This window comes from Haliotis rubra, unplaced genomic scaffold, assembly GCF_003918875.1.
Source record: "Haliotis rubra isolate DU_JTF1 unplaced genomic scaffold, ASM391887v1 Scf1420, whole genome shotgun sequence".
Taxonomy (NCBI): Eukaryota; Metazoa; Mollusca; class Gastropoda; order Lepetellida; family Haliotidae; genus Haliotis; species Haliotis rubra.
The window spans coordinates 82,159-104,565 of NW_025765360.1; the positions used below are offsets into that span (position 1 = coordinate 82,159).

Below are 22,407 nucleotides of genomic sequence, written 5' to 3' on the forward strand. Positions count from 1 at the left end.
GTAAAGAAACCTGCTCCGTTAAAGTGAAGCCCTTTTCTCTCTCCATTCACAACAATGCCTCAATCAAAAGTGTTTAGTCTCTGTTCAGCCCGACTTGGCCCGTGTTGTCAGAAACAAACTAAACCTCACACATGTATCTTGGAATGTGTTTATATCCATAGATTACTGTTATATCTACCTAAGTACGTCTTTATAGAGTCTCAAAGCGTAGTATTTGAAGCAAACACCTTGCTTAAAGTGAAGCCCTAATTTCTATACATTCTCAACAACCACATAGTATAACATGCTTTCGGTCCGGCTTGGCCCGGGCTCTCTAAAACACCTTAAACCTGACACATGTATCCTGATTTGTGTTTAAATCCATAGATTGGTATTATATCTACCTAAATACCTCTTTATTGAGACTCAAAGCTTTGTACATGTATTTGAATCTAACACGTTGCTTAAAGTGAAGCCCAGTGTTCAATCTAGCTCTGTGCGGGCTAGTGAAATTAATACACCTGTTAATTACACCTGTATCCAGCTTGAATAATTGCCCCTTGACTAATTGCAATCAGCTAGGTGTTGTGATTCAATTAACATACTCCATTGTTGCCCTTAATTACCGTTCAGGGGCCTTCAGTGTTATTTATTATTACTCCACCGTTTTTTATAACGTTTATCACAGAGGGGCATGTAATCACTGACTAAATTAGTAATGCTAAAATTGAGACATTTTTTTATGTTATATATATAGGCTGTGGAAGCATAAATAATTATAGATATATATATAATTATTTATGCTTCCACTCGTGTTATGTTCCAGAGTATAAACATTAAGTAATACTAGTTCCGATACAGATGGCAGGCTGAAGCTATTCGTGATATGACTTACACATATAATTAACTTAATAAATATCAGAAGATATTATACCCAATTATATGACATGAAATGCTTGAAAGAGGTGGGATTTTCAGTGGTTTCAGAATACAGGATGTTCTCCGTACAGTTTTTTTTTTTATACAGTATAAACATCAATTCATAATAGTACAGATATAGATAGCCGGCTGAAGCTATTCATGACATGATTTGAACATATCAGTAATTTAATAAATATCAGAAGGTATCAGCTAAAATGACTTGCCGTATGAGATGTTATGGTTATATAATTTGAACATACGAAAGTATGAAAACACATCCACGGCGAAGACACTGTCTTGCCCAGCTCAGGCTCGGGAGAACATTGTTTTCACTGTGAGAGCTTTGCCAAAGGTTACTCTGAGATGCCGTTTCCTGAAGTTGCAAACTTCAAGCGTTTCAGATAATCCTGTTTTCCTGAACACGCATACAGACAATAGAAGTATTAGAGAGAGCAGTGGGAGAAGTATGTTTTCATTAAATCCACAGTGTTTCGCCTAGCTTTCTCCAAATGCATCCATATAAAACTGGCCAAGCTGGGCAGTAGCAGCCTATATTCAAATCATCTGATCTGAAAATGTCTGCATTACTTGTTGGCGACTCGTTACAGAAGTATGTTGGACGTTATACGCAGAAAGAAGGGATCGTGACAAGGTCACTGTCCGGAGCGATGGTGGCTGACATTCCCGATCTCTTGTGGGACATGGAGAACTTTAAGGTAATAAACAGTTCAAGAATGTCGGATTGTGCACAGAATGTGAAGTGATATGTAGGTAGATATAATACTAATCTGTGGATATAAGCACATTTCAAGATACATGTGTGAGGTTATAAGTTGTTTTTGACAGCACGGGCCAAGCCGGGCTGAACAGATACTAAACACTTTTGATTGAGACTATATTGTAAATGGAGAGAGAAAAGGGCTTCACTTTAACGAACCAGTTTTCTTTACATGTTGCATTTGATAATGTCTTTGTTGAGAATGTATAGAAAATAGGCCTTCACTTTCAGCGACGTTTTTGCTTCAAATACAACGCTTTGAGACTCTGTGAAGTGATATGTAGGTAGATATAACACTAATCTATGGATTTAAACACACAGCAGGATATATGTGTGAGGTTTAAGGTGTTTTTGACAGCACGGGCCAAGCCGAGCTGAACAGCGACTAAACACTTTTGATTGAGGCTATGTTGTGTTTGGGGAGAGACAAGGGCTTCACTTTAACGGAGCAGTTTTCTTTACATGTTGCATTTGATAACATTACAAAGTGATATTTAGGTAGATATAATACCAATCTATGGATTTAATTCCATTTCAAGATACATCTGTTAGGTATAAGGTGCGTTTGAGAGCCCGGGCCAAGCCGGACCGAAAGCTTCTGATACTGTGTCTTTGTTGAGAATGTATAGAAATTAGGGCTTCACTTTTAGCAAGGTGTTTGCTTCAAATACTACGCTTTGAGACTCTATGAAGTGATATTTAGGTAGATATATCACTAATCTATGGATTTAAACACACATCAAGATACATGTGTGAGGTTTAAGTAGTTTTTGACAGCACGGACCCAGCGGGGCTGAACAGAAACTAAACACTTTTGATTGAGGCTATGTTGTGAATGGAGAGAGAAAAGGGCTTCACTTTAACGAACCAGTTATCTTTACATGTTGCATTTGATAACATTACAAAGTGATATTTAGGTAGATATAATACTAATCTATGAAATTAAACACAAATCAGAATACATGTGTGGGGTTTAAGTTGTTTTTGAGAGACCGGGCCAAGGCGTACCGAACGCTTGTGATACTGTTTGTTGAGAATATGTAAAAAAGATAGCTTCACTTTGAGCAAGGTGTTTGCTTCAAATACTACGCTTTGAGACTCCGTGAAGTGATATGTAGGTAGATATAACACTAATCTATGGATTTAAACACAAATCAAGATACATGTGTGAGGTTAAAGGTGGTTTTGACAGCACGGGCCAAGCCGAGCTGAACAGCGACTAAACACTTTTGATTGAGGCTATGTTGTGTTTAGGGAGAGACAAGGGCTTCACTAACGATTCCACTTTTAGACGTAACCTCGGTCAGCCAGTTCACAGGTCTCTCATTTTCCTGGGTTTTAGCCGATTTACTCGTAATAAAGTTATTATGGTACGCGTTTGTGGCTTCCGATTGATCATTATTATCCCGAGTGTATGTTGCACTGATTAATTGTAGGCATGGTTTTCGTTAATTGGTTTATTAGCCAATAATAGGTTTGGCCCGCCTTGGCCCTGCCCGGCCCGACTTTTAGGCCATCCCGCTATAAACAAGACACACTATGCACTGCAACTTGAACGTATACGAATTTTCTTTGTTATGAATAATTTGTGAAAAATATAAAAATGTATGAAGAAATATATGCACTGTAATAATATGATAACTCTAATTTTTGTGGGTGCAATATTTTAGACACATGAACATAGCATAGATAGACAGCAATATACTGAATCAATATACATGTATATTACATATCATTTCCTTTCTGATCTTCAGGTGCACGTGACTCCGATGACGTTGAGAAGGGGAATACTCCCAGGTATGCCAGTAGCGATACTTTGACAAATGTATCTATCTCCTTTCAAAGCTGCTCCATCCAGGTTACAACATCCATCATCGTTCTAGGATAAAGCCTTCCATCATCAATTGCAGTGTAGCAGCAACAAATTCCGACATTGCACAATAAACACCACCCTCAGCATCACCAAAGCCGGAAATACTTGACCATTTAACGTGGACAGTCCCGATTCTCTCTGCTAGAACACCACACAAAATGACTTTGTTACCCAAATTTACTAACATTAGGGAATATACGTTTCATCCGGCGGCCATATGAACAACGTTTAAAATCTAGGTATCATCTGGCTGTCAGATTTACACACGTTGAAAGGGGTGTTAAAATAAATGAACACTCAAGTCTGTATTTACTTGTATTTCACAGGTGTGTAAATCTGGCCATTATTTTCATGTATTTTCTAGCATGTGTAACGTATGTAAATGCTGTGATTGTAGGACATGCATTTCAATACCTTTGAAATCTCGTATGACCAGGGTTAGGTTTGTCATATATTTAGTACACACGTAAATGGTTGGTAATGGGTAAATATAGTATTACAAGATTAACAATACTTTAACATGTATTTCAATGGTTCTGTAATGTAACTGTCACATCGGGTTCGTTAGCGCGTCCGACCACGCCATAATGCACGGAGATCATTAGAAACACATGGCGAAGTGATACCCATGACTGAGCACCACTATTAACGTGCCTGCCTTTCTTGACATACACATGATGTCTTAGACTAACAACTAGTCTCTGAAATGAACATATTTTACTGAAAGAAAAGTTCATAGTAGAAAAAAATAAAATATAATGAAAAGGAGCCCTGAGACTTTCTTCATTTTCAGAGACTAAACAAATCTGCAGAGGGATAATTTCTTGGAATTTCACAACACATGCAAAGATTCTTATCACCCATTTCTGCTTTAATTGTGTGTGACAGGAATAGTTACTGCCCCCACCGCCTCCTAGTCCTACTGCCAGAAGTTTGGGCCGATTTGGGGTAATGAGTATCAAGTATCACCAAATCTATTTTAAGAGCAAGCAGGGATACCAGCTAAGGGTAGCATCTCCTGATAATCCTATGGCTGGACAACTGGATCTCACCAAAAAAAATCCAAAGTTATTTATATTCTCCAAAATCCAAAGGTTGTGTCTGCACTATATGTGGAAGTTTAATTGATGTCGCATATATATAATGTAACAAGCAGAAAAAATCATCAATATCCCCCGCAATGGCAAAATACTCTTCATGTATATGTCAGTTAGTTATGACTATGTCGAATGTTTGGTGTGTATATAGCAGTGAGTGAGTGAGTTTAGTTTTATGCCACACTCAGCAATATTCCAGCTGTCTGTAAATAATAGACTCTGGACCAGACATTCCAGTGATCAACAGCATGAGCATCAATCTACACAAATAGGATGCAATGATATGTGTCAACCAAGTCTGTGACTATATTACAAAGTGGGAGAGTAGTAAAAGGTTTTTAAGTTCTGCTCCGGAAAAGAGCACTGCCAACAATTTCAGTCAAAGTCAAACTTGTTGCCATGGAAACACAAAATATGTTTTATTCAGAAATCTAAAACTACCAAAAGGCATCAAAATATCACCAGACCTATCTATGTGCCAAGTTTGGTGAAGAAATATTCAACGGTTTTAGAGTTCGGTTCTGGACAAGATGACATCCTCATAGTCACAGCCTCCATGGAAAGTTACGTTTCGATGGAAACCGAAGAAATAAAATTCATATCTGGGTCTAAACCCCAAAAGGCACATCTAGGGATCATACTTGATATGTGTACCAAGTTTGATGAAGCTAGCATGTATAGTTTGGAAGATCTGCCCCAGACAAGATGACATCCTCATGTCCATGGAAACAGCAAAAATATAAAATTTATATCTGGGTCTAACCATCAAATGGCACATTTATGGATCATGCTTGATATGTGTACCAAGTTTACCATGTGTACCAAGTCACGTTTCCATGGAAACCGCAAAAAACTAAAATCCATATCTTGGTCTAACCATCACATGGCACATTTATGGATCATGCTTGATATGTGTACCAAGTTTGATGAAGCTAGCATGTATAATTTAGGAGATTTACTTCGGACAAGATGACATTCTCATAGTCACAGCCTAAGTCATGTTTCCATGGAAACAACAAAAAATAGCATTCATATCTGGGTCTAACCCCCAAAAGGCACATCTAAGGATCATGCTTGGCATGTGTACCAAGTTTGGTTAAGCTATCACAAATAGTTTAGAAAATATGCTTTGGACAAAGCATGACGGGCGCACAGACGGACGGAACACGTTTCTATATATACTCCCCGCAACTTCGTTGTTGACAATATGCCATCAGATCCCCATGACAATGTCTTTTCAAAGTTTATCGATAAAGTCACGAATGCCTACATCGTTGAGGTTCACTGCTTTGAGCCTAATGATTTATATTTCTCTGTTTGTCTCTTCTTCATGCAAATCAAGGATGACACAGTAGCATGGCTTGTATTTTCTACTGACTTCTCTGAATAGGGAAATTTTCGAATGTCAGTGATTTTCCACTCCTGGATGGAGGACAAAACAACACATCTTCACCACTTAAGTACTTTTCAATCATTTTATTCTGATTTGGACGAATACCATGTATATTTGCTTTCATCCTCATCAAAGTTCCAATTCATTTTTACCCTGAGATGGAAAACTTTTCGAAATGATCCCCTCTCCTCGCCAGTGTAAAATGAAACAGTTAAAGAAAATACTCAGATTTTGTCAGTCATCAGGTCGCTAGTGTAATCACACATGTTGTTTGTCTGGAGTGAGAGGACAGGGCTGAAGCAGGAGGTCTTGGCTCATTGTGGGGTCTTGGGGAGTGGTGGGGGAGGCTCCCCATGAGTTAATATTAAACACTAGTGACAGCTAGAGATCAACTGATAATTACAAGCCATATTCTGGCTTGTGAATTCAGCAGATTGATACAGAGCCTGAAGCTGAGGAAATCTAGACTTGCCACTTTTTCTAGACTTGTGTGGGCTTTCTTGGATATATTTGCTTCAGGGTCTGTACGAGAGACTAATGATGTCTGTTTAAAAGGTTTATATATTGGGTCTATGGGCCGGAGCGATGTGCATGTTAGGGAGTGTGTGTGTGCATGTGTGTGAGAGGGAGAGGGTGTAGGATGGGGTAGGCCTAGGGTGGGGTGGTGGCGGTGGGGTACTGATAAGGCTTTCTGATCAGTAGGTAATACCGTTTATTTTTTTGTAATGGAAATTACATTATAGTTTAAATAATTGACCTTAGGTACACTTCTTATATATAACATACAAGGAGAGACAGCTTATTGCAATAAAACACAGACAGGTGTGTTCACATAGCTGCACAAATTTCATTATCTATACTTTCGAAAAAGATGATTACAATGTATTATTGATGTGAAGTCCTGTTTTAAATGTGTAAATATGCACATACTTGGTATTAGAGCTGTGCTTCGTTGTCCAAGTGGAGAGACGATACATCCTGATACCAGTTTAATGAGGAGAGACGATATATCATGAGTGAGTGAGTTAAAGTTTACTGTCACAGTGGCAGTATTTCAGCCATATCGTGACTACAAATAGTTATAAATTCATTAAAACCCGTGTTACTTTCACACACACACACTTAAAGAGCTGTTGATCTCATAATTTTTGTGATCCTTCCTGTAATCACTTTCTGCGCAATGATTCGGAAATGTCGTGTTTCTGCTCGAGCATGTGTAAACTAGTATCTTGTAAAGTGGACCGTTAAAAGAGTATCAAACTCTGCAGGTATTTGAAACTTATCATGTCGCACTTTATATTGGGTAGTCAAGTCATTCATTCACAAACACGTGAGGTTGCCTACAATGTCATTCAATACATGTGTACTATTTCCGACAGCACACACAGTGCACTCAAAAAGCCAGCGATGCTACTGGTATATCTGTCAGAACCTTGCGCAAAATAAAGGACATACGTAAACAGGGGCGTAGCTACCATTATGAAAAAAGGCCCGGGCTCACACATGATTTTGAAAAGTTGGGCAAGCTTTGAACACTAACTAAATATAAAGCTTTGCAACCTACCGGGCTTACACGAAAAAAAAAAAAATTCTTTCGCTCTTTCTTTTTCTTTCCTTTCGTTACTCTTCGATGTATTAGTTTGGACACTTCGATGTATTAGTTTGAACACTTCGATGTATTAGTTTGGACACTTCGATGTATTAGTTTGAACACTTCGATGTATTAGTTTGGACACTTCGATGTATTAGTTTGGACACTTCGATGTATTAGTTTGAACACTTCGATGTATTAGTTTGGACACTTCGATGTATTAGTTTGGACACTTCGATGTATTAGTTTGAACACTTCGATGTATTAGTTTGGACACTTCGATGTATTAGTTTGGACACTTCGATGTATTAGTTTGAACACTTCGATGTATTAGTTTGGACACTTCGATGTATTAGTTTGAACACTTCGATGTATTAGTTTGAACACTTCGATGTATTAGTTTGAACACTTCGATGTATTAGTTTGGACACTTCGATGTATTAGTTTGAACACTTCGATGTATTAGTTTGGACACTTCGATGTATTAGTTTGAACACTTCGATGTATTAGTTTGAACACTTCGATGTATTAGTTTGAACACTTCGATGTATTAGTTTGGACACTTCGATGTATTAGTTTCAACGTGTGATGTGTGCACATGATACTTAACACTGACGTAGTTTCATCGGGGTCGTGTTGAACATTATTTTGGTCTGTGTACCTCAATGATAACTGTGCTGAGCTATGACACCTCTGTGAACTGTTAATCAATGTAATGGTATGTTATGGCTTTGCCGGGTTTAACAGAAAACAAGTCAGAATCTCGCTGCTGGAATCAAGAGAGCTACGTGCTGTTGTAAAACCATACCCCTCTCTCTTTCGGGACAAAGAACTAACTCATATTCAAGGGTGCGGTACTTCTTCTCATTGCTACATGCACAATTGTCCTAAAGGTGCCTCCACATGACGAATGTGAACCTTGCTCTCTCCTCTCGGTGTTCACATAGTACATTTGTTTGTCACAGGTGCAGTAGTTAAGCTGTCGAATGGTGTTTACAGGTTATTCATTGAAGACAAAAGATGTTTACCAGTCGTTGTCAAGTTAAGATGATAAGTGCCCAGTGTAGTTATTTATGCAATACGGAAATCCGTAATGTATGGTGAATGCAGGGACATAATGGCTATATTGCACCTGCAAGCAGGACCATATGAGTGTAAATAGTATCAACTGGGCGCACTAAGGGTTCTGTGTAAACTCAACAGACACCTTTCACACCAAAGTGTGACGAAGGTGGGTTACTTAGAAATACTAAGCTGTATACATGGTATACTTTGCTGTACATAACCAACGCATGCATACAAAACATCTGGAGTGACAAAAGACTTAGTGAGTGAATACGTAAATATTGCTTAAAGGTGAGTCAGCAGTATTGCAAGTATTTGCAGCTAAGTTTGTAAGAATATATGGCAAAACACTTAATTGTGTATAATTATATCAAAAGTGTGATATTTATTATCCAAAATGTCTTCTGGTGGAACTACGGAAACATAAACGACCCACTCTGCTAAAATTCATTGTGTATGTAGAATATTTGTGCAAATAATATATTGTGAAGCGGTTGCAATGATATGTATGTATGTCCGCCCACGTGTTGGAAAAAAACCACTCATACACTCATTTGACTTTCTTTGGCATGTTTGAACAAAAACAGCTGTTAACCTTAATGATCTTGAAGAATATCTCATTTGTAATCGGTGTGATGGTCTGAAACTATAATACGATAATGATCACGTGACCAGCTACCTTAAACTCGTTGCGATTGTTTCATTTGTTCCCATAATTGAATACAAGCATATAAAGTAAAGCAAAAAGTGTACATATGCATGATCAAAGTTCATCAACTGGTAGCATGAAGAAATTATAATGCAATAAAGTTATTCAAGTTTGATTACAGATTAAGTCAAAGATTGAAAACTAAGGATAAAGGAAACCATTTCTCTGAAAATTATCAAAATTATTGTTTCTTGTGAATATGAATTTTTCAACCGTGTAAGTGTCTTTAATTTTTTTAAAGACATTATTTACTTTTGGAATTATATTCTTTAAAGTGCAAGTATATATATTCGACTTTTAGCATAAAAGATTATATGATTTAGCAATGGCTTATTACCAAAACCAAACCAAACCAAAGTCTTTCTTATTTCAAATTTCTGTTTGTTTTGGATTATCCAGTTTTCAAGATCTTTCTAGAAGGTTTGAGTTACAACACATTCCCAACATACATGACATAAAGTTTCACTATCAACATTACAAAAACCATATATGTTCCTCCAATATCAAATTTGAGTTTCAGATCTTCAAAAGACTTAAAATATTTTCATTACAAAGGTCCTTAATTGTTAAAATTCCATTTTTAGCCCAATGCCTAATAAAGTGATTTGGGTTTTTGAAATTATCACTATGAAAAAAGCCCCGCGCTTAGACATGATTTTGAAAATGAAAGTTGGGCAAGGCCTCAACACTAAATAAATATACAGCTTTGCAGCCTATCGGGCTTACACGACAAAAATTGGCTTGCTACGCGCCTGGTAAATGCGTTTCCGCGATGGGTACCAGTAAGTTCACAATCCCAGGGAAAGTGCGGAAAGTTGAATTTGATGATTTTGATAAATGCGCAATTCGCCAGTACATTCAACACTGTTACACAGTAACCAAGACAATACATTCAACACTGTTACACAGTAACCAAGACAATGCCAACACTGACAGTTTATCGTTTTACATACCCTCGGCACCTTAATGGTAAAATGGACTGCACCGCTATTCAGATGCACGGGTTCAAATGACAGGTCGGCATTATTCTTAAGTTCGTCTCACAGTACAAGGTTCACTTCAGAAGAATTTCAAAGAGACTCCCTTCCTTTTCCTAATGCAATACTCCTTACAACCTTCAGTAGTACTTAAGTAGTATCGGGATATATCGTCTCTTGTGGCGATACATCGATGTATCACAGCCCTTGCGATATTAATATCCTGATGTATTGCCTAAATGTGTTTTGTATTGATGCATTCGTATCGCATAGTTGACTATGCAAACATCGATACTATCGATGAATCGTTACACGAATCGTCAGATGGCCTCTTTTGATTCGGAATACAGATGTTGTCCCATACGGACGTTTTCTCAAATTTCAGTTACCCGACAGAATATACTGTACACCTATTTTGATTCCATCTCTTGGGTAGATTATAGAAAACTGTAGTGATTGCAATTAGTTCATAAAGTTATATAACTAAGCAGTTTCTGTAATTATTGAAAGCTTACTGCCTGACATCATATATGTTGCTTATGCGCCTTTAATTTTTGCTTTTTGCTGTCTGATTTGTTATACATTATATAATAATGTTAATCATTTTGGCATCCCAATATCATGGAATATAATGTGAACTTATTAATCTATCAAAGTACCGAAACGTTTTATAACTATGCTTTACTGTTATTGGGTGAAACTGTTAATTAAATGTACCTCCGTACAAAATTTCCAGAAATGAATAGAAACTGAAAATTGCTAAATAAATGGAAAACTACATTGGGTACAGATTGCAAACGGTTGTTATTTATATACTTGCTTTAAATCATCAGTGTGCAGATCATGTCACAAACATAACAACTGAAGGATGGGTGTGGAAACAGTGGGGGAAAACACGTGTAAAGTCTCTGAGTCAGCTGAGATTATCCTTCAAAAACATCATATGTACATTTAACAATCACTTATCATTAAGTGCAACAAAGCATTACAAAACGCCATATTTCCACCTTTGGCTGGAGTTCTAAATATTTGATACCGAAAGCCTGTCGAAGTTAACTCAAAGGAAATAACCGTTGTGTTTTTACAGTGATGGCTTAATCATAGTCATAATGAATTATAGGCTGCTATGCGTTTTCGATGTGATTGAGCCAGTGAAATACTAATATTTACCAAATCAAATTCTAAAGGAGCTTTTCTTCAAGCAGTGACTTAACGCCATACATAGCTAGACTTGCTTAGATTATAGACTAAATATAAGGCATCATAGATATTTCACAAGCATGGTACAGGACCCTTAGCCTCATTAGCGTATTGCCTCACCACTTGCGAATTAAGCGTTGGCAGATGTAAATGTTACTGAAGATGTTGGTCCCCGCCAGCCACCGGTGTTTGGTATTGTTTACTCAGTAACCCGAACCCTGCAGTGTGTTTTAACAGACGCTGAACCTGGGAATATCTAGATATGCTTCATTTAGGGTGTAAGCATTACAGTAAGGGCTGAGCGGAAGGGGAAATAATATCGTTCTCTGACTATGATAAAACAGAGACTATATAACAGACTATTGTATGGTCTCTGGATACAGATTGGGACAAGACATGGAAAACAAAATATTTGGACAACAGACCATTGTTTGAGTCTTTTAATTGTAAATATGATTCCAATAGCTTAACCCAGATTTCGATATCCTTCGAATGTACATTCGGTTGAAACTGGAAAGTATACTTGTATCCCGTGACAAGAACGAATACTTAATAATTCAAAAGCATAACAGCACGAGTATCCATTTTGTCTTTTTGCCTGCATACGCTCAATCACAAGAATTGTGTCTCCAGGTCACGGAGCATCAGTGGTTTAGGGGCCCGTATTGCAATTCTCGTGCGTTTCCATGTGTTTTTGACGCGGCATGGACGCCTCGTAACATCACTATTTGATTATGATTCACAAACACATGCTCATGATATGGTTGGAATCGTGCCATGGATTAGCAGATATTTATCATGAAGGTTTTTTATGTAGGTGGCTTGAAACGCGCTTTGACAAAGGCCTATAGGTTCGATCACATTAATATTCGTTTTACAGCTTCTTTTCTCTAAAGATGCTCACGCCAAAACTGACTTAAATTCTAATCGCAGATAAAAGAATAAGACAATAAATAGTATGCCAAATTATCGTTACCATGACAACCCTGTGACATTTCACCTTATGTAAGAGAGCAATAAATACGATGCTGGGTATAGCAGTACTACTGCAGATGATAGTGTATGTCGTAAATTTCAATAAGTTGCTGCAGCGCTATCCCTAATCACGGGATATCTATACAATTATATGTGTGATGGAGGAGAACCTGCGTCGCTACTTTTCTCAAGTAGTAATCTGAATACATGTATGTAGCGTGAAAGGCAGATACCTATAGAAGAAAGTGTTTGCCCTACCTGTATCAACCATGTCCCGTGTCTATAAAGGGATATAATGTGGGAATGAATGACATGTACTTTTATCTGGACCCGTTTATGATGATACATACTGCGATCTTTCACAATAATCTCACTGGCTATCAGATTGAGGGTACGTTTCAAACATAACCGGTACTTCAATTATTGTATTTATACAGAAACATTCTTCGAACTTTCTCCATATACGTCCGTCAGATACATTGCACACTACCCCTTTCTCTCTTGATCTTCCCTCAAACGACTGTTGCAAGTTCGAAGAATCCTGGGCGGTGGGGTAGCCTAGTGGTTAAAGCGTTGGCTCGTCACGCCGAAGGCCCGGGTTCGATTCCCCACATGGGCACAATGTGTTAAGCCCATTTCTGGTGTCCCCCGCCGTGATATTGCTGGAATATTGCTAAAAGCGGCGTAAAACTAAACTCAGTCAGTCAGTGACTCAGTCAGTCGAAGAATCCTGGTCAAAGTAGAAAAGTCTTAAGACTATTCCCTACAAATCTGTAACTTACACATTGTACCCTAAATGGGTAGAACTTCCGTTCGGGGGAATATCAGGAAGACAACGATACCATTATCTCCAATGTTGTAGAAAGCACTCCACTTACTCAGGAAAACAATAACCCACTGAGATATTGCATTCTTGCCGGAATCACCGACAGGTTTTAATCTTCAAAATGTTTTCATTTTATATTGTATGAATTGTTTGCGTCACGATATGGCTGAGATATTGCCGATGTGACGTTACGTATTAACTCAGTCACTCACTCACTCACTTAAACATTCGAGAGCATAATTATGTTTATCGAAGTACCTCAGTTTTCACGCTCATTCTGACTGGTTTCAAAATAACTGATTCTATCCACCTCTAAAGTCTTAGACTTTGTCTTCTCCAATTGATAGTCTTTACGTTGAAGCAGACGAACCCTCTATTAACCAACGCCTTGTAAGTTCTCATCGCACTGTCATAACTTTCTCGGAGATTTACGACACGGCAGATTGCCCGTGCAAAACATGCGACAGTCTGAAGGAAAGCGCAGGGACGATATCTGCTATAAAGAGACTACCACTGCAAAGCGTGGTCCACATGCAGATATGGGAGACGATGTCAATTTCAATTGACAATGACGAGAGCTAGCGCTACACAACATTAAAATACACATACAGTGTAATGGATACTGATACAAAACTACTGAAGTACCTTAACTGCTGTGTAATCACAAGTTCACTTGCATGAGCGCGAGTGTGACTGAGTGAGTGAGTGAGTTCAGTTTTACGCCACACTCAGCAATATTCAAGCTGTATGTCCGCGGTCTGTAAATAATCGAGTCTGGACCTTTACTGCTTTCGACATCAGGTACCAAATGTTTAGAAATTATCCAAGCCAAGGAGCCGTCGATGTTGCTCGCAACTTTAATTTCTAAACGTTTTCGTCAGTAAACGAGAAACACTGTCTATTTGAAATGTGGTCTCGAAGGCTGTCACTGATGAGGTTACAACACGCGACTAGGTGACTCCTATTTACGGGTAATTGTCCAAAATTGATGTACAGGTGTGCGTGTTTATGAATAACTTTGAGATCCGGTTTCTAGGCTTGATCATAGTAAACCATGTCAGTTTGAACGTTGGCCCGAGTTTTCCAATAATAGTACTGATGGAAGCAAACACTGGGTGAGCCTCACGTTGACTGCGTATGCAGCATTTTCATTATTTGCATTATTTAGAAAATACGACAGTAATATGACAAGTGTATAAAGTCCAAGCTATTTGAGCTCACGAACCCCCTTCTGCCAGACTCGAACCCAGACACTTCCATTCCTCCATTGAGTCATTTTGGAGATTGCAGGAACAAACTTCCATCTGAATGGGTGGAAAGAAATACCATACACATGAATCAACATATTATATTGTTATTTTCAGCACCTGTCTCGGAAACACAGATAGAGAGCGGGAGGCGAGAGACGCTGCGGGGATCCAGCCAGGACGATAGTGGTGGGTAGTGTTACGTTTTTATGTATATGATGTTATCTAAGGTGAATTTGTTAGAATGATTTTCTTAGTTGACCCACGTACTTTTTAAATAACCTCATCAATAAATAAAATGACAGTTTTATGTTTTTAAAATCCTTTTTAAACTGAACAAAGACACAGCGACATACTGGAATGGCGTGTTACAACCACCCAAGATCCATCACTCAATACCATCTACCTGCATCATGAATAATACCCTGCACATATGTTTAGCAACAGCACCGGCGCATTGGTGTAGTTGTTTCCATGTCACCTCCTGCACGTCTCTGACGAGAACAACTTTGTGTTGAAGTCTTCTACATGACATATTCTGTGTTGAAGTATTCTACATGACATGTTCTGTGTTGAAGTATTCTACATGACATATTCTGTGTTGAAGTATTCTACGTGACATATTCTGTGTTGAAGTCTTCTACATGACATATTCTGTATTGAAGTATTCTACGTGACATATTCTGTGTTGAAATATTCGACATGACATGTTCTGTGTTGAAGTCTTCTACATGACATATTCTGTGTTGAAATATTCTACATGACATATTCTGTGTTGAAGTATTCTTCATGACATATTCTGTGTTGCAGCCTTGAGCGAAAGGATAGCACTGATACCTGGGTCTTCACAGATGTCTGATGTACACGGTAGGTGGGGGAATATTGTGGACCAGATGTGCTAGTCGCATTGTGTATACAATAATACTATACATGATATATTGTCAGCTCATCAGATGAGTAAGAAAGCTTTTTCTGTTTCAAAAACAAACCCTTGTGTCATCTAGTGAAGAGATTTATTGTTTGTGAAATTATCACTTCATATAGAATATATACTTTACAATGAGATAGTTGATATACATCTTTCTGTCCTCTGTAATCTAACATCAGCGGGGGTACACCTTATCAGCACAATACCCTTTCTATATGATATCAGAATACATTCAATGTATATAATGTCAGAATACATTCAATACTTGCATCAGTGACCACACTTATAGTCTAATGAACACGTTGTTTATTCTAACCATCCTGTTTGTCTCCACAGCCACGAGCGGAGAGGGAGACACGCCGATGCCTGGGACCCCCTCAAGACCTGACACACGAGGTGGGTGGAGACAATGTCACGTGTGTTGTAGTGGGCACACCTCTCTCCACACACACACAAAAACTGTGTTAGAACTGTTTGATAACATTCTATTCATGTAAATGACTAATGTGTGAAAAACATCAACTAGTTCTTGTGATTCCCTGTACACCCGCCATGTTGCTGTCAGTCCTTGTGATTCCCTGTACACCCGCCATGTTGCTGTCAGTTCTTGTCATTCCCTGTACACCCGCCATGTTGCTGTGAGTTCTTGTGATTCCCTGTACACCCGCCATGTTGCTGTCAGTTCTTGTGATTCCCTGTACACCCGCCATGTTGCTGCCAGTTCTTGTGATTCCCTGTACACCCGCCCATGTTGCTGTGGAGTTCTTGTGATTCCCTGTACACCCGCCATGTTGCTGTCAGTTCTTGTGGATTCCCTGTACACCCGCCATGTTGCTGTCAGTTCTTGTGATTCCCTGTACACCCGCCATGTTGCTGTCAGTTCTTGTGATTCCCTGTACACCCGCCATGTTGCTGTCAGTTCTTGTGATTCCCTGTACACCCGCCATGTTGCTGTCAGCCATACTGCATGTATAGATGATGTATCGAGTGTTTTGTATCATCAGTGTAAGATGTGAACAATGTAGCTGTAAGATGAAGATGTCCGACCTGTGTACAGAGTTTACTTTGTGTTACAGCAACACCGACACCCGCACGGAGAGACGCCCGGGCAGACGACGACCTCCATGTCGCCTGCAGGGAGGGGAACCTGGCGGAGGTGAAGCGGATCCTGGACACAGGTCGGGCTGACGTCAACTGTAGAAGTGTGGACGGGATGACACCGGTGATGTGGGCAGCACTGGGGGGACACAGGGATGTTGTGGAGCTCCTTGTGAGTCGAGGTGCTGATGTGTCACTGGTGGACGATAACGGTGACAACATCCTTCACTGCGCCTGTATGGTAGGAGACAGGAAGACAGTGGAGTTTGTCCTGTCTCTGGACGTGGTGGACATCAACAGTAGAGGATGGAGGAGCAACACACCGGTGATGGAGGCAGCAGAGGGGGGACACAGGGATGTTGTGGAGCTCCTTGTGAGTCGAGGTGCTGATGTGTCACTGGTGGACGATGACGGTAACAACATCCTTCACTGCGCCTGTATGGTAGGAGACAGGAAGACAGTGGAGTTTGTCCTGTCTCAGGACGGGGTGGACATCAACGTCAGGAACAACGACGGGGAGACAGCGGCCGACGTGGCGAGAGACCGGGGACATCATCAACTGTGGGATTTCCTGGTGTCACATGGTACACACACAGTGAAGTGAATGTAGTGTTGATGTAGACAGTGATGGAGGACATGTCATTACTGACACTGAAGTTGTGCATGCCGTTCATGTCGTCGCGCTGTTTATAATTCAGTATGAAGGTGAGAATATTTGTTGTGTTTGAGGAGAAATAAAACTTGTTGAGAACATTTTCAGACATTTTGTTGTTTATGGAACTTTACGTGATCAGGTAAGGATATTGTTGACTATAAATATTGATGATATGTCGTCGGTACATGAACGCCGCATCTCGTAATGTTGTTCTGTTTTAATTATGTGTCATAATTTTCTCATTAATCGTGAAACAGACAGCGACAAACTGTTTGTTTACATCTCGCTGCACTCTGTGACCTCAGACTGAGCCGAGGTTCGCCAGATGACGTGGTGCCAAATGTACAGTGACGTCACACTGCTGATGACGTCATAGTATTACCACAGCCACTGCGCCTCACCTCTGCGAGGTTGTTGTGACATTACACTCTAGATCTAATTAATAGCACACGGAGCCGCTTGGATTCATTCATTCGATTCAAAAGTGCAGCAATGTTGGATCGGTGTTGAGTATTACGAATAAGTGACTACTCAAAAAAATTATTTCAATAACTTTCTCTTAACGTGCCGATTGAAACAGCATTTGTCCTGAAGAAAAATAAATGAACTAACATATATACATGTAGCTAGTACATTCTGATATGAAAAAAGGCAGACACCCGGTGTCTAATTCTCACATTTGATAGAATCTTCAAATATAAGGAAGTTACTGTAAAAACTGCACCATGCTTGTTTTATGTATTTTGCAATGTCGGAGAACGAGGACATTGGTATGTTCATTAGTAGAGCGGTCGAGCAGCGCTACGTGTACATGTACGCCTACGTAGCTCACACGTCCACGTACACGCTACCAAACTTTAGTGACCGTGAGTAAATCTTACGTGTACGGGTACATGGTCTCGGTATAAGTGAGTGAGTGAGTTTAGTTTTACGCCGCACTCAGCAATACTTGGTATATGTAAATCGACTTTTGACTGGTCAAATTTTCCGACTTAAACAAGTCTGTAACACGCTTACAATCGTGTGAATCTAGTTAGTAATGGCGGCAAATATAAATCTTTTGGCTGCCGTGGAAGACAACGATGATATTTTGTTGCTTTCTGCTTTGAAAGAAGATGATACTTTGTCCGACAGATATATCAAATTACATGAACTCAGTGACGATTAGTGCCGTAAGTGCTTCAGATTTACTAGAGAAGATTTATTCACACTTAAAGAAACCCTACTGCTACCTGACGAATTCCACTTCTCGAATCATACAATTTGTTCAGGCATTGATGGTCTGTGCATTCTCCTTAGAAGACTCTCTTATCTAAATCGGCTTGAAGACTTAAAACACTTTTTTGGCAGATAGACTTCAGAATTGTCGCACATTTTTAATACTGTTTTAAATTACATTTCTAACATGCACAGTCATTTACTAGACAATCTGGACAAACCTTGACTATCACATGGTCATCTAGAAGATATGTCTCGATCCATTCATTACCAAGTTTCACCTCTCACTAACTGCTGGGGGTATATTGATGGTACTGTGCGACCGATATGCCAGCCTCAACAAAACCAAAATCTCGTTTTCAATGGACATAAACGTGTACATGGTTTGAAGTACCAGAGTATAGTAACACCCAATGGAATGATAGCCCATTTTTATGGCCCCATTGAAGGCCGACGCCATGATGCTGGTATGTTGAGAGAAAGCGGGGTTGAAAAATGACATGTCAGAGAATATGACAACTTGAAACAATGATGTGTTTTGTGTATATGGTGACCCAGCGTATTTCACCTTACATAATATCGCGCCATACAGAGGACGCGTGATAACAGCTAATCAAGCTCTATTCAACAAGAAGATGTCAGCTGTCAGAGTCTGTGTTGAGTGGACTTTTGACAAGTTGCTCACACAATTTGCATTTCTAGATTTCAAGAAGAACCCAAAACTGTATTTGCAGCCAGTTGGTAAATACTACCAAGTTGCTGCTATCCTTACAAACTGCCACACTTGCCTGTATGGAAGTATGTTCAGCTCGATCCACCATCACTTCAAGTATACATGCGCACCTAAACTAGATTATAACTGTTTGAGACCTGTGCTTTCATGTAGAGTGAGTGAGTATGGTTTTACGCCGCTTTAGCAATATTCCAGCAATGTTCCAGCAATATCACGGCGTGAGATACCAGAAATGAAGACAAAGTGCTTTCAATGTTACAGCAATTATGTGTAGGCAATTTCCTTTTGCGAATACGGTAGCTATGCCCCTGGTAGTGAAATATTGATTGTAAAGATAACTGTATATTCCAATGTCACACGTAGGCGTACATGTACACGTAGCGCTGCTCAACCTCTCTAATATCTATATATTTCCGGGATTGTACAAAAACAAATATCTGGGTTTCAAAGTCAGAATTTGCCACTCTTTCGACAGAAAATAAACTGTTTTTACCATTTAAATAATGCCCTGAATAGATATTAAACAATTAGATAGTTTTACCGTGAATCTTAATGTGGACAACACGAGCGTCCGTTTGACATCAATTTAACGTTAGGGGAAAATAATACAAAACAGACAAACTTTTTTTCCGAAAAGGGGGGGTATGTTTCCAATCTTACACCGGCACGCTCTGTGTGTCAAAAAGCAGAAAGTTAAAATGCGGTAATTCACGTCCAAGTGAGCACTGACCTAATAATGTCTGTAGATATTGTGGAAGCTGGCAGACAATAATAATATGCTACCAAGAACACGTTTGCATACCTAACACATTTGATACTTGAATCAAAATAATACTGTAATAATCTGTAAATAAATTGAATTCATGTTTCACATGAAGGCCCGTTTACGTTTTGGGCCAATTCGGATCCCGTTTGCTACAGTTTTCGCGCACTCCACGAGGCGATTTGAAAGCAAAGCTATGGGAAATGCATGGTTTGTATCGTAATCGGAGTATTTTGTTGAACACAGCTGCATGTACGATTATATCAAAGGCGATGCTTGTCTGATAACAGAATTTATTTCAAGATTTCGCAAGTGGAAGAAATTGTTTGCTAGTATAACTCGATCGCGAGTGTGAGCACATGCCCCAACTGCGGGTCAGAAAATCGATAAACTAGGCCCCAGTTTAGTATCAACACCCCCTACTACATGTACATATTCCAGCCAAGGCCTACATCAAGTTGTCGAGCTCACCTTGGTATAGTGCAAAGTCGTCTAATTATTGGGCGGTGTTTCTTTTCGTGGCCGTCCATTGCAGGGACCGAACAAAAAGCCCACAAAATAGCCCTATGCATAGCAAATAAATATTTACCAGATGATTTGGTTAAAACTGACAGCTCTGGCAAGACATTTGAAATTGAGCAACCTCTGTCACCAGAGACCATATAACATCTATTATATGGTCTCTGCTGTCACAACACTTCTTGTGTAAACACTGACCATTTGACTGTCGAGACCCACGAACACAATATGGAAAGAATTCACTGTCAACAACAGGGCTTGTGCACCAAGAGTCATAAACCCTACTGTTTAATGTAAGAATATACATTATGTTGTTAGGTCTTTCTGTTTGGGGCCAGTTTTGTGTATGGATGATTCTCTCTTTGGTGTTGATGTCTCAGATACGCAGTATTTCTTTTCAATAACATGTCTTTTGAATATTGATATTTTTACAATGATGGAGTTTGAATAATTCTAACTTTTTCTTAGCACAGCGGTCCTTACTATTTTTGATTTCTTGTATGTTTTAGCTTTGTTGAGAATTTAATTCAGTCCCATTGAAATATTCAGTCTTATTGAATAGGAAATGTATACAGTAACAGAAAACCATGACTCAATGGACGTGTATCCATAGCAGTCTCTAGTGCCAGTTTGAAACACTTGAATGTCCTGCTATACGTGTACAACCGTGATATTCTGAACACTTGAATGTCCTGCTATACGTGTACAGTCGTGATGTTCTGAACACTTGAATGTCCTGCTATATGTGTACAGTCGTGATATTCTGAACACTTGAATGTCCTGCTATACGGGTACAATCGTGATATTCTGAACACTTGAATGTCCTGCTATACGGGTACAGTCGTGATATTCTGAACACTTGAATGTCCTGCTATACGTGTACAGTCGTGATATTCTGAACACTTGAATGTCCTGCTATACGTGTACAATCGTGATATTCTGAACACTTGAATGTCCTGCTATACAGTACAACCGTGATATTCTGAACACTTGAATGTCCTGCTATACAGGTACAATCGTGATATTCTGAACACTTGAATGTCCTGCTATACGTGTACAGTCGTGATGTTCTGAACACTTGAATGTCCTGCTATACGGGTACAATCGTGATATTCTGAACACTTGAATGTCCTGCTATACGGGTACAATCGTGATATTCTGAACACTTGAATGTCCTGCTATACGGGTACAGTCGTGATATTCTGAACACTTGAATGTCCTGCTATACGTGTACAGTCGTGATGTTCTGAACACTTGAATGTCCTGCTATACGTGTACAGTCGTGATGTTCTGAACACTTGAATGTCCTGCTATACGTGTACAATCGTGATATTCTGAACACTTGAATGTCCTGCTATACGGGTACAATCGTGATATTCTGAACACTTGAATGTCCTGCTATACGGGTACAATCGTGATATTCTGAACACTTGAATGTCCTGCTATACGTGTACAGTCGTGATATTCTGAACACTTGAATGTCCTGCTATACGGGTACAATCGTGATATTCTGAACACTTGAATGTCCTGCTATACGGGTACAGTCGTGATATTCTGAACACTTGAATGTCCTGCTATACGTGTACAGTCGTGATGTTCTGAACACTTGAATGTCCTGCTATACGTGTACACAGTCGTGATGTTCTGAACACTTGAATGTCCTGCTATACGTGTACAATCGTGATATTCTGAACACTTGAATGTCCTGCTATACGTGTACAATCGTGATATTCTGAACACTTGAATGTCCTGCTATACGGGTACAATCGTGATATTCTGAACACTTGAATGTCCTGCTATACGTGTACAACCGTGATATTCTGAACACTTGAATGTCCTGCTATACGTGTACAACCCGTGAT

At 39.3% G+C, this 22,407-nt stretch overlaps 1 protein-coding gene across 11 annotated transcripts in view; it reads left to right on the plus strand.

The window, feature by feature from the left end:
• Positions 1-17,412, plus strand: part of LOC124269125 (ankyrin repeat domain-containing protein 49-like) — a 55,372-nt gene extending 37,960 nt beyond the window's left edge. For 5 of the 11 annotated variants that reach the window (XM_046704137.1, XM_046704134.1, XM_046704135.1 and 2 more), the window contains 4 exons: positions 14,749-14,820; positions 15,442-15,498; positions 15,896-15,955; positions 16,636-17,412. In XM_046704137.1, the coding sequence (XP_046560093.1) occupies positions 14,749-14,820; positions 15,442-15,498; positions 15,896-15,955; positions 16,636-17,261 (815 nt within the window). In that variant the 3' untranslated portion in view covers positions 17,262-17,412. The remainder of the gene's footprint in view (positions 1-14,748; positions 14,821-15,441; positions 15,499-15,895; positions 15,956-16,635) is intronic. The other 6 variants (XM_046704143.1, XM_046704145.1, XM_046704144.1 and 3 more) reach the window with 5 other exon arrangements.
• The last annotated feature ends 4,995 nt before the right edge of the window (positions 17,413-22,407 follow it).